At 36.2% G+C, this 14,545-nt stretch overlaps 1 protein-coding gene and 1 pseudogene across 1 annotated transcript; both read left to right on the top strand.

Moving 5' to 3' along the window:
- The first annotated feature begins 576 nt into the window (after positions 1 to 576).
- LOC140675514 (uncharacterized) lies at positions 577 to 1,300 on the top strand (annotated as a pseudogene).
- A 450-nt stretch (positions 1,301 to 1,750) lies between these two features.
- On the top strand, positions 1,751 to 2,638 carry LOC140675513 (uncharacterized). Its single transcript, XM_072910111.1, has 2 exons — positions 1,751 to 1,979; positions 2,433 to 2,638. The coding sequence occupies exons 1-2, from the start codon at positions 1,751 to 1,753 to the stop codon at positions 2,636 to 2,638; spliced, it is 435 nt and encodes a 144-aa protein (XP_072766212.1).
- Positions 2,639 to 14,545: the final 11,907 nt, after the last annotated feature.

Genomic DNA, 14,545 nt, shown 5'->3' with positions numbered 1-14,545 from the left:
ACATGTGTACAACGATCATGTAAATACTAACATGTCATACAACGATTTTCACGCATTATGCCAGAAATGCTGGCAGCACAAGTATGGATTCGTAGTTATTGATAAAGACAGCTCGCTGACTAATGGACGATATAGAAAAGGATTTAATGAATTTGCGATACTGTAGAGAGGTAAGTCGCTGTCGACACATCAGTCTAACAACGTCTACAAAATATCCATCATGATAAACAACAATGATGCTGATGATGAACGTGAAAAGATTGTGAGAGAGATTGCAAAAACGAGTGAATCAATTCGCAAAAAATATCACGCTTTAAAAACTGGTAAAATTGAGGAAGACGCTTTGGAGAGACATTTTAAACCAATCACTGAACCTCTAAAACAAATTGTTGAGAATACCATCGATGTAGAATCTGATGCATCGAAAGTGGAGTCGTTTGGAATACCTAGAGAAGAACAAGAGAGCAAAAGTAGAAACGATCAAACATTTCACTGACTTATGAAAAAATATCAAATTGGGGACGGAAACGATCAAACGATTCATTGATAACTTCTACACCAAATCAATCAAAGCGAATGAAACAATCGACTCCGATAAAAGCTGTACAACAACCTCAAATAATCTCGTCTCCTTCCGTCAAAGAAATTTTTGAGACCACACCCGAAGCGGTTGTGACGTCGGTTCAACGTCAATTACAAACATCCGAGGGTGAGAATATGTTGCGAGAACATCTTGGTCCGCTCGGACAAAGATATATCGGAGCAATTTTGGGCTAAGATGTAAATAACGAGATAGATTACGTATACGGTGTTAAATTTTCCAACGAAGGAATGATGCTCAGCGATAAACATTTCGAAGTAGATAAGAATGATAATATAATCATCGATGGAATACAATATGCGGGAACGCCGGGTCTCTACAAATTAATTTTCAAGAGAACTCCCAAAGATGTCGTATATACAGAAAATGATATGTATAAATATAAAAGTATATTATTGGTGACAAACGCGCATAGACGTGGCAGCAATGTGCGTAATCCAGTATTGGGTAACAAAGGATACAAATATAAATATATAATCACTTCATTATTTTCTATCAAAAGAAAAATAGGGAAAGGTATAAACTTACCACGTACATTGAGTGAGAATAAAATTGAATATCGTGCATTGGAACGATCCCAACGAATTGGTAGATTGTTTGCGGCTGCTGGAAGCTTCACGTCGAGCAGGCAACAATGCCCATGACAATGAAATCTTGTCAATTATCGAAGAGCTTCGCGAGGCTGGTCTTATAAATTAAACTGTATGTTAACGATACTCATTCCGTAAATATTACTGGTATTGAAATGTCAATTAATAAATTTGGAGTATCGTTCGGAACATCAAATAAGGCATACTATGAATGGAACGGATTACTAAGAATGTATGTGCGAGACGTTCTGTGTCTGACTAGCGCCGGCTTTGACGCAAGGTTGCGTAAGATACGATGTGTAGCGCAACCAGAAGATGATAACGATGCTGCTAACAAACGGTATGTTGAAACGAGTGTTGAACTTTTGAGGAATAGACAGAAAGAAATTGAGGAAACAATTATTGCGCTCGAAACGCACGTGCAAACGCTTCAGATAATGATGCATAAAATGCAGAAAATGCTTCAGACACGTGTGCAAACTACATCCGACTCAGGAAAAGATACATAAAGAATTATACATGAATTTTTACATTATTATGAAATATGCCACGATCAAACATGCAAGAAAAGAAAAACAATTCTGAAAAGCGACTGCTCGTGGAAGAATTGTACGCTCCGGCGAGAAGAAATTTTCCGCGTAGACGCGTCATAGTACGCGGATACGATGATCTGTGGCAGGCAGACGTGGTTGAGATGCGTCCTTATGCACGAGTCAACAAAGGTTTCAATTACATACTCACTGTTATCGATGTGCTGAGCAAGTATGGGTGGGCCATACCGCTCAAAAGTAAGAGCGGAAACGAAATGTCTGAAACGATTGCGAAACTAATTCGAGATGGTGGAAGATATCCGAAAAATTTTCAAACAGACAGAGGAAAGGAATTTTATAATGCAAATGTGTAAAAACTCATGAAGAAACATAACATTAATCATTATTCAACGTATTCCATCATGAAAGCCTCGATCATGGAACGATCCAACCGCACTTTAAAGAACAATATGTGGAAATTGTTTACGCTAAATGGTAATTACAAGTGGATCGACGCTTTATCCCCACTCGTTGCAGAATATAACGCGCGAAAACATCGCACTATCAATATGAGACCTATCGATGTCACTCCAACAATCGCTGATAGACTTTTAAATACAGTATACAACAATGTAAAAATTGCTGCTCCAGCGAGATTCAAAGTGGGTGATACGATACGTGTGAGTAAATTCAAGACCATTTTTGATAAAGGTTACACACCAAATTGGTCGGCCGAAGTGTTTAAAATTGTCAAAATACAGAATACTAATCCCGCGACATATCTACTCGAAGATTCGCGCGGAAATCCAGTAGCCGGAAGATACTACGAACACGAGCTACATAACGTTGCTAACCCTGACGTATATGTCGTGGAAAAGGTGATACACAAAAAAGGAGATGAAGTTTTTGTGAAATGACTGGGACTTGATAAATCACCCAACTCTTGGATACATAAAAATAATTTATTATAAACATATAACATAATAAAAATATACATAAATTTACATGAATGAATATATATACATATATATATATAATTTATATTTACAATAAATAAATAAATACAATTATTTACAATGGTATTTTATAATGTCCCCACGGTAACATATCAGTAGTTGTAGGTACGATATACCGCTTGTCGTCGTACGGACATAGAGCAATTTTTGTTTCGCGAATGGTGTATACCTCGTGCAATTTTGATTTTATACACGATTGACTACGCGTCATTTCAATCTCTTCGTTCAAACACCGCGTGTAATCGTCAAACGTTATCGTTCTCGCGACAACGTTACTCTTGACGCCTTTTACCTTTTTCGTATCCTTCTTACCATCTACGCGCAATGCATACATTTTTGCTCTAAGCCCGACAAATTCAGTCATTATGGTACCGTTGTTTTCATCCTTCATTAGACCCGGTACCTTTTTATTCACGAGCGGTATACCGTACGCATTGTCTATCGCATAGTCGTTCGTATCAAATTTGCTGATATCGCATTTCATATTCTCGTACACATCGTCACACTCAATGTGATATATGACTATCCGTGTCAATGTACATGACTTTGCATCTCTTCCGATACATTGGTATCATATAATCGTGGTGAAATTCGTACAAACATGTCTTGGATATATCGAGAATACACATACCCACGTAAATTGGTTTGTAGAATTTCACCTCGAGTTTACGTAATTCCACAGCGATTAGATTTTTTGAAAAAACGCTCCTGCTATGAAAATTTGGTTTTGCAATTAATGCGTCTGCGCCGTACCTTCCTTCCCATTTTGTTAAAAGTTTAACATCTACGCGATTGCGCACATTTTCCATCGTTTTGCTAAACACGGCATTATTCATTAGTTTGTACAAATTTTTTTCAAATTTATTTTTCGCCAGTGTTCTAAATTTTGTGTTGAGTTCTATATAAGTACGGAGCCACGGAGATTGAGTAAATTGTAATATACGATGAATTTTTGCAACACGAAGACCGTGACGGGAACATTGCTGCAGGTTGCGGTAGTGTATCACGTAACGCTTCTTATCGTATAAGGTTGCGAGAAGCTTGTCCTCGCACTTGCCAGGTGGTTTGTCGCGTGTAAGACAAAATGGTAGGTCAGTGTGCGAATCGTGAAGATGTTGCGGATACTCGAGGTCGACTTCGAGGATGTAGCCTGTAGACGAATCGAGCGCGATCGATGATACATTAAAATTGGAAACATTATCGACCCACTAAAAATCGGCATAGGGTAATGGTTGACACATTGCCATCCGTATAAATTATTAACATCGAAATCATCATCAATCGAATACATCAAGTACGTTGATGGTTTCGATGAGTCATACGACTGCATGTACTTGTTATTAGCACGCGCGTACCTGTTGGAACATTGACTTAGATCACCGCGTATATCTCGTTCGATAAACATAACCATGTCAATGTCTGTGAGTAATTCAAATATAATTTTCGTATGCTTTAACATGGCGTCCCACGTGTAGCCGGGAAGAGTATAGTAATACGCGGGGTCGAGCCCATAACTCTTGATACAACTCTCGCGGAAATTTTCAAAAATGTCGGCTAGTAACAAGACATCAGTTTTGAGGTATAAATCGCTATATTCGCCTAGCGTTCGAATTGAGAATCGCTTCCACACAATCTCAGCGTGCGCGTAATCGCTCTCGGATACTGCGTTACCTGTCAAGGAGCTGTAAAATGATTCTCGCGATGGTAGATACGTATTATACAATTTATCTACGCAGTCAATGTACTCGTACGGTAAGACACCTTTTCTTGTCAGTAAATTGAAATCCTGAGCGGATAAATTTTTAAATTCCATTTGTAAAATTTTGAGTTTATCCTTGCTCAGAAAAGATGCCAATTTATCGAGACTTGTTGTGAGAAATTTATATGAATCTATGAAACGTAATTTAACGTGATTTTCCGGTTTGTCTTTCGTACCCTTAACATGTAAATGAAATATATTTTTCTTTTGTTATCGGAAGTAAATCGATTCCCCCTTCGAACGCTGTGGCTATTTCCTCGATTATAAAGTGAGAATCATAACCGGATAAATTGTGAAATACTATTGGAATGCAAAAAGATTCTTTGTAATTTAGATTGCAATTTGAATGCGCGGACCTCTGTACCGTCCGGTCAAATGACAATGATCGCGTACGCGCGTATCATCATCTTCCACGAATGATTTCTCACATATATGACACTGAGTCGCGCTTCGAAATTCTTTCCATTCATCTTGCGTTAAATTTACCATGGGGACATTGGTTGTTAAAATATTTTCTACACGTTGCGCCAAATTTTTAAATTCGTCGGCGAACCACGCAAATTGGCTTGGCGACGAGAATGATACGCGGATAACGAATTATCGTACGAGCAATGTACATAATAAGCGATACTAAATATATGGTGATGTTGATAAAAATTTTCTTCTTTTTTTTCACCAAAACGCACTCCAGATCGGCATACACGACGAAAGATAGTCGCTCCTTCCTGTTGTAGTTGGCGAATGCGAACCGCCTGTTCTTATTGCTCGGTAACCGGATAGCACAGTCGTTCATCTTTCCACAGTCTACTGTATGCAACTGTAGTTTCTCGTCCGAGTGAAAATAGTGCATGCATCTGTAAAATAAAAGTTAAAATTTTTATATCCCTGTTTTAAATATTTTTAGACAGTTTTATTAACTATACATACCGATCACAGATATATTTTTGACCATTGTGTTTATTGAGCTGCGAACTCATGAGTCGGGATAAATTCTTGATCCACGCGACATGTCCGATATCTCGCGCATCTTGCACGTAGAGCAAATTAGCGTGCTTATCCCTCTTTTGCTCCGTAAGGCGTAACGGGATAATGTTTTCATTCTCGATGGTATACACATTGATTGAAATGTCATTATAAAGTTCAAATTTTTTAATTTGATTAAGAGTGACTAGAAACTCAATATTTTGGAGATTCAGTACTGTTGTATAATGCGGGTACGACGATTGTCTGTCTGTGTATCTTTCAACTGGATACAGAGCAGCCACCACCGCCCACGCAAAACATGCATTGTCTTGAGATTGCACGTTAACTACTGCTCGTTTCATTATTATCTTTCGCAGTAATTGCACGCAACATCCGGCGTGCATAGAATTATATTTATTTATATTTACAATCAAATTTAGTATACGCGATAATGCCCATCCGTTATCGCGTTTCTGAAATTCTTCGAGCGATGCAAGGATAGGCTCGACGACTCGCCGCTCATACCATCGCGTAAATCGGATGTATGAAAGAGTTCAAAGTTTCTCGTATTGATTGATTTATTGGCGCGCTTATCGCCCGCCACAAACTCGCCGTTAAACACTGTATTCACTTTCACAGTGTTGTGTTTTTGCATAATGGCTCGCACAAGCTCGAGCACAATGTCACTCGCGTCTTTCAAAAATTGACGAAGTTCGATGTGATTATAATTTATAACCGCACCAGTGTCATGATACGACCTTCGGACGCCGTATCAATCTCTCGCCAAATCAATCCATTTTCTCGCGAACTGCATCCTGCACCCGCGTGTACGAAACGCTTGCGCAACACATTTTTCAATCCTTCGAGTCGCGCGATTCGAGCAATCAGCGATTGTCGATTTCCGATCGATAATCGTGGTCGTTTAATTCGATTTTGTTCTTCCAACGACTCGATACATTTGTTACATTGCGCCTCCTACGCAATGTACTCTTCCACTGAATTTACCTGGGCGGATTGCTCCCACACAATTTGCTCCGCCATGTTTTTCAGACCGAACAAGATGCACGACTCGAAAATAATGGAGGTGCACCTCTTTGCAGCGATTTTATATCGCGATTCTTAGACGTTTCTATCACGCATGTCGCGATTTGTCACCTAACGATGACGTTATGTCGAAAACATTTTTTTTGCTGTATTTCAAATATTAGCAGCTGCATATTAGCGCTCAAAAGTTTTGTAGTTTCAAATTACATGCAGCTGCGGATTTGTCATATCTCGTTGGATTGTCACCTATGGGCCACATCATCTTAAAGATTTGTCATATTTCGAATATTAGCAGCCGTATATCGGCGCTCGGAAGATCCGCGGCTTCAAATTACATATAGTTGCATTTCGCAATTTGTCACGCACACTTTAAACATTTTAGTAAGATTCGTTAGCGCATGGATAATTTGTAGTTTCAAATTACATGCAGCTGCGGATTTGTCATATTTCGATGGATTGTCACCTATGGGCCACGTCATCTCAAAGATTTGTCATATTTCGAATATTAGCAGCCGTATATCGGCGCTTGGAGAAAAAAAGCTTGCTGTATCAACAATCACTTTCTCCACATTACAATTTGTAGTGCTAAACTGTGAACAATAACCCCCTCCACATTGCAGTGTGTAGTGCTCAATTGTGTTTTAATACTTAAAATAATTTAGTATCGTGTCAATCGTTTGTGATCTCCGCTAAAGGAAGCAACATGAATTATTACGTCCCGATTACGGACACTGCCAAAGAAAGAGTGTGTTTTATTTTTTTAAATAATATTTTTATTATTTATATTAGTTTTAAATAATATTTTTAATATTTATATATATTAATATATATATTATTTTTTAATAACATTTTTCTAAAATTTTGTAGCATTTCATCCGAGTCTCGTCGCGCGGGTCGTATCTTTAGAAGAAGGTATGCTCTAACCCCGACATCATACAAATATTTGGAGATTGGAAATAAGCGTTGGAGCTATGTCATATGTGGAATTACTTGTTGGTGATAACCGAGGCAATCAAATAGTATTGCCTATTGTTACCTGGCACTCATTGATGCAGAAACGTGCCGATATTGAACGACATGTACAATCGACTGAAAGTGAGCTGTTATGGATCTGCGATCTATCTATCCAAATGATTACATTAACTGATTCCAAGATTGTTAAATTAACATTATCTAATAATTCTTTGTATATGCATCCGCAAACATTGGTGCATTTATTTGATTTTGAAGACTGTATCGATCATATGTAATTTCTGGCTGTGTCAGAATACATATATTGTTAATGAAAAGTTTAAACAATTTGTTAGCGTTTTGCAATGCAACAATATCACTGATGTTTATGATGCGGTAAAAGTGATACGTGAGAGTGACGCGTTTGACGGCAAATTACTTGTAGATTGTGAATTGTTAACATGTGGTGTAAATGATTTACTCTATGATGTTTGCAATAAATAAATAAATTACCGTTTTTATTACTGATTTTTTTTTTCTTTCTTTGCCTATTCTTTATTAAACGTATGATGTATATAGTTGGATCTACATTCATTCTGCTAAAGATGTTGAAAATGCTGATGTAGGTGAGACGTGATACTCGAGTTAGAGGGAGATGAGACGTGATACTCGAGTTAGAGGGAGATGAGAAATGTGAGATTAAAATATATATTTGGGAGAAGCGTGTGCCATAAAAGAGTTTGCGACCATCCTTGTGACAATTTTGTCGCATCTAATAAAGCGAGTTTAGAAGAAAACGCGAGTTTGCGGTCATCCTTGTGACATTTTTTTTGTTATATTTGATAAAAAAAAAACTTTGTGCTTATGGATGACTTGATGGACATTTCATCCGATTCGTTCGAGTCGTCCGATTCTTCCGAGTCGCCTGATTCACTCTTGATGAACATTTCATCCGATTCATCCGATTCGTCCGATTCGTTCGAGTTTGCCGAGTCGTCCGATTCGATGGATTTTTCGTCCGAGCATTCTGATTCGGATGTACAATCCTTACACGATAGTGTTCTTGACGGTAATTCTAGTGATTTCAATGATGTTGTGGAACCTATTATTCATACGTTAGATGATGTACAAGTTCGTACATACAATGAAATGAAACGACTGTGCATTATATCTTTTTATTATAAACCTGAGATTTCTGTTAAACACTGTATATTGTGTTTCATGCGATTACCGAAGAGGTCACAGATTGGGAGTGATGTGGTGCGCACACATCAAAGTGAAGTTTATCAACAGATCCCTGATTTATATGAATGCGGTGGATGTCTGAGACCGCTGTATCAATTAATACCGTGCAATTTTTATCCGTTTTGTACGAAAGAAGACTAATGCATGAAATATAAAACTATTATTGTGTAAGTGTCGCGATAAGATGCAGTGGAGAGAACGCTCCGACGCCCTCGACGGCTCTGTGACTTTTGTGGTGCAGTTTTTGCGAAATCGTGAAATTGGTTTGCTAAAGACTCATACGAGATCGTTAAAACTGTTTTTCAAGATTCGTGATGATATAAACTTTTTATGTGATGTAATCAATAAGGAAGTAGAACTTTTACAATTTGAGGATCCTGTTGTCGCGGAAATGAAGCATCTCCGAAGAGAGAAGCTGCTACAGATGAAAAGAGAAAGAAGGATAGACTTTTTAGAAGAGAGAAGAAAGCGACTTGCCTCTCACGCAATTAATACATGCATGTGGTAAACAAAGAAGTTCTACATGATTTGTGTATGTATTTATCATTTTTATAAAATTTTAAAGATATTAATAATGATGTTTTTTTTTTAGAAGACGCTGTGGTGCGCTCTCCCTCCTTCCCCTTATTTTAATTTTTTTTATTTTTTATATTATCTATTTTATATTTTATATTTTATATTTTTTTGCTATTCAGTTATGATTATCTGTATGAATGCTGTGTGGAGCGACAGTCCGCGTCAGCTTTTAATTTTTTTATCAGCTGTGAAGAGTAAGCATTCGTACTAACTCTTATGTCATGCTCATCCTCTACCCTATTTTTTTCACCGAGACGTTACCTAGCCTCCGCTGGAGCTGACATAAAGTATCTGACTGTTGACGAGTGACGTGACGTTATACAACAAAAGTTAAAAATTAAAAATGTCACAAGTAATAGCTTTTATGCATGCCATGTTTGAGACGGGATTCCGCCACCTACGGCTACCCGAGTGGATCGACCATTGCCGGTATCATCGCCGCCGCGCACTTCGAAGAGCGCGAAATTTGGCCCGCGCCCTATTCCAGGCGCTACTGGAGGTCCTGTTTGGAAATGTAAGTAGTTTTTATTATTATTTTTATACACTTTTTTTTATTTATAATATATTTATATGTTTTTTTAATAGATTTTCGAAATATGTGCTGATCCGATCCCTGGATATATAAGCGTGGCGCATATGGAGGAAGTGCGCTGGGTGCGGGCCCACCATAGGGAGTGCGCAGAACGGGAGAATTTGTGGGGCGACGGCCCCCGCAGGAGCCCTATTGTAAGTATGCTCAAATTTTAAATATTTATTTTAAAATACTAATAAAAATGTTCATTTTCTTTTCTGTTACAGCCCCCGCTCCCGCTTTTTAGACAAGGTGTATCCACATATGTATGTGGATATATTCTGTTTCCGCAGGCTTTTCAGAGAGGAGCCCTATTGCAAGTATGCTTAAATTTTAAATATTTATTTTAAAATACTAATAAAAATGTTCATTTTCTTTTCTGTTACAGCCCCCGCTCTCGCTTTTTAGACAAGGTGTATCCACATATGTATGTGGATATATTTTGTCTCCGCAGGCTGTTCGGAGAGGAACCCCTCGTACTGTGAGTACGCTCAAATTTTAAATATTTTTTAAAAAATACTAATAAAGATGATCATTTTTTTCTCTGTTACAGAAGCAGCCGTCGCGCGTTCCCCATTACTCTGCCGCCCATTATTTTTAGTTTTTTATCTTTTTATTAAATTTTATATTTTATATTTAATAATTTTATATTTTATATTGTAGATCTTAGATTTTTTATATTTTATATTATATTTTAGACTTTTTATATCTTTTTATATTTCTATATTATATTTTAGATTTTATATTATATTATATTTTATATTTTATACTACATTATATTACATTATTTACATTATATTTTATATCTTTATATTTTATATTTTTAAAAACACACACACACACTTTATATGTACACACACAAATTTTTAATAAAAATTATATTTATGTTAAACACATATATTACTTATTTGCGCCTCCTTTATCTATCCCATCCTTTTTCCTCCTCTTAGGATTAATTAGATAATATTTAATATATATATTATATATATATATATATATATATATATATATATATATATATTATACATATAGATATAATAAGATATAATAATAATAATAATATATATAATAATATATAAAAAATTTAATCTGCGTTCTCGCGTACGCCTTAGCCTCCGTCTTATCGCGCTCCCGCTATCCTTTCCCCTCATCCTCCTTCTTTCTCTCTCACACTATCTTTCTATTGTGCTCTCCTCCTTTTTCCACCACATCATGCTCTCATTGTCCTACGCTATGTACAATGCACATAGCGCTTTCCTTATCCTATCCTATACCACGCGTCTATATCTCCGTCTACCGCGTTGCGAACGTCTATCGCGCCGTCTCTCTCTACCGCGTTGCGAACGTCTATCGCGCCGTCTCTCTCTACCGTGTTGCGAACATCTATCGCGCCGTCTCTCTCTATCCATTTCCCTACTCGCGGACCCATCGGTTACACAGCGGACCTCTCTTCCCTTGCCGCAAACCCCTCGTCTATCGGCTGCGTCGCGGACCTCTCTCCTCTCCGCTGTCCCCTCGTCTACCGGCCGCGTCGCGGATCTACAGCTGTGTCGCGAACCTCTCCCCCTCTCCGCGTACCCCTCGTCTACAAACCGCGTCGCGAACCTGCAGCTGTGTCGCGGACCTCTCCCCCTCTCCGCGTACCCTTCGTCTACAAACCGCGCTGCGGACCTGCGTGACGTCATCCCCCCCGCGCCCGCGGTTTCGCCCTCGCCCCTGCATCCCCCTCAAGCACCTGGGTTAGAACTCTCATTATATCACTACTGACTAATTCTAGTCAAATCCTCACTGTTATCAAAGAAGTATTGACTTTCTTTTTGTGGCTACAGTGCTTGGATAATATTGAAAATATTGAGAATTTGGTCACTTTGACTCCCCGTATCTCCAAAACTACCCCTCTGCTCAACTTAAATATTTTCTGAGATTAATGTCCCATTATATAGAACTGTTTGGTATATAGTTTGATTTGAAATTCGAGGGCCAAAAAATGGACGAAAAAACGTGTTTTTGGGGTTACTCTTTTTTCTGAGATTAATGTTCTATCATATAGAACTGTTTGGCATATAGTTCGATTTGAAATTCGAGGGCCAAAAAAAGGGCAATTTGGGGTTAGTTTTTGGTTGTAGCTATATAACTTTCACTACTGACAGATGAAACTGCTTGAATATCTATAGATTCTTCTTTATCTGCGACAGAGACAAGATTTTCACATAGAGTAAAATTTGACTTTTCATCTTGTTCTATAATCCTTAAAATGGGAGAAAAAGATTCCTTTCTAAAATTATATATATTGTTTCTTTAAATTTTTGTTTTTCTTGTCTATTTTGCTTTAGTTTCTCAAGTATATCTCTTTTTTTTTTGTTCATGTTCTTACAAAGTTTTTTAAAGCAAATTTGCACGTTCTTGCCAGAATTCTTCAACAGAAAGTAAAAACGAAGACTGCTTAGATAGTTGAGGTTGAGGTTGAGATATTTGCTGTCTTGTAATCTTCTCAGGTGACGGCCGTAGTTCTTCTGGCAACGGAACAGGAGGAGGAGCTTTCTTTGTTTTAGATTTCTTGAATGTTTTCAGAGTATTACTTTTATCTGATTTCTTAATTATTCTTTTTCTTTTGCTGTTTAAGTCGGGCTAAAACTCCTCATCTGTTGCCTCAGAGTCCAAATGAATTGGTTTTCTTTTTTTTCTGCAACCTCTTCCCAATTCATTATCTGTTTCATAATTCGTATAGGCTATATACAAGCTTTTGCAGCAGCAGAATAAGTAGCTATAAAAGATAAAAAATAAAAAATAAATGCTCCTATTTAGCAAGTTATTGTAACAAAGAATATTAAACTGTAATAGAAAAACTTTTTGTTTAAATATTACAAAATAATCATAAAACATATATTAAATATAAATAAAATATAAATAAAATATATTTAATATAAATAAAAATATATTAAATATTTTACAAAAGTTATTTTGTACAATATATTTAATGTTAATTAAATATATTGTAAACAAAGCAATCTTTAATTTTGCGTATAAGTATTCATATAATGTAAAAAAATTAATTAAAAAAATTAATTAATTTAAATTTTTTTAATTTTTCGTTAAATAATTTTTTCAAAAAATAAAGTCTTTGTTTCTTAGAATTCAGTTATTAATAATATTGATGAATTTGTCATACATAATATTAACTAATATGTAAATTGAATATCTGTTTTTTCTTTTAGTTTTCCATAATTAATAAAAATTATTAATATGCGATTTATAGTAAAACACTTATAACAATATTTACCATAAAATCTTTTAATTTTTATAAATTTTTCTGGCCAATCAGATTTTGATGTTGCTTCCTTTTTTACAAAAATAGATTTAAAGGTGGCCATTTAATTTTTGTTATCATTTTATCATCAATTTTTGTTGTTATCCATTTAGCAAGCCCTACATGATAAAATATATGTTCTTTGTCATCCGGTACGGTGCCATCATCATTTAAATGTTTAAATACAATAAACTGTAAAATAACAAAAAACATTAAGTATTATACATAATAATTAAAAAACAATTTTATAAAATCTTCAAACAATACGTCAAAAAGTTAAAAAAATAATATGAATTAAGTAATTATTTGACAAAATATACATTTAAGATAATATACACTATTATCGAAAAGTTTTCGAATAAAAACCTGAAAAAATTCAAATAAAATGCTTGCTATTATAACAAAAATGTTCTAATTTTATTATTACTATAACAAAAGTGATACATCATGTAAATACAGGAAAAACTGAAACTAACACAACTTGTAAGAGAAACAAGACAGATATGAATAACTAACACGAATTTACGGTTGGTTACAATAAGTCTTGCCCGAAAACTTTTCGACAGTAGTGTATATTTTGAGTAACATGTTAAAAAAAGTATTGTTCTTCGACCTTTAGAACAGCCTTATTAGTATTGTTACGTCCTGTCAGCTCCACGTTTTTCCTCCCACGAAATGAACAATAATCATCCGATCGGTCACAAAAAACGGGTCGCGCAATAAAAAAGAACCGTTATTAACAAATAATGTTTAGACCTACTAAAAACGATATCTAAACAAATACCGGAAGGGATCAATAACGAAATCCTCTAAACAACGAAATAGACAAACACAGCTGCATAATCTTAAGAAAGAAACAAATAATGCCGTTACGCACTGTCGGCTCCACGTTTTTCCTCCCACGAAAATGAAGCAATAATCGCCCGACTAATCATAAAAAGGATCGCGCAACGAAAAATATTTTAAACATTGAAAACGATGTCAAAAGAAACGACCGGAAAGGACCGATAGTGAGATCCTCTAAATGAATAAATCGACAAACACAGCTGCATAATCTTAAAAAAGAAACAAATAACACCGCTACGCACTGTCGGCTCCATGTCTTTACCTCTTATAAAGATAAAGCAATAATTGCCCGACCAGTCATAAGAGGGCCGCGGAACGAAAAAATGTTTTAAACATTGAAATCGATGTTCAAAGAAATGACCGAAAAGGATTGATAGCGAGATCCCCTAAATAAATAAATGGATAAAAACAGCTGCATAATCACAGGAGATAACCAAATGAAGAATCTCCAAATTTCCTAAGAGGCCGTACAGAGCCCACCAATCAGCAACAATCAAAAAGGAGGAGAAGGATCTCACCGAACGACAGCTTTTTACACGTCAAGAT

The sequence above is a fragment of the Anoplolepis gracilipes genome, unplaced genomic scaffold, assembly GCF_047496725.1.
Source record: "Anoplolepis gracilipes unplaced genomic scaffold, ASM4749672v1 Contig19, whole genome shotgun sequence".
NCBI lineage: Eukaryota > Metazoa > Arthropoda > Insecta > Hymenoptera > Formicidae > Anoplolepis > Anoplolepis gracilipes.
Note: the sequence above shows the minus strand (reverse complement) of the source record. Positions and strands in the feature narration are given on the sequence as shown.

Excerpts from the sequence above, each read along its gene's own strand:
- LOC140675513 (XM_072910111.1), top strand. The coding sequence starts at position 1,751 with ATGCAAGAAAAGAAAAACAATTCTGAAAAGCGACTGCTCGTGGAAGAA. Across the intron at positions 1,980-2,432 it reads GTGGGCCATACCGCTCAAAA|GTTACACACCAAATTGGTCG; the intron begins GTAAGAGCGGAA and ends TTTTTGATAAAG.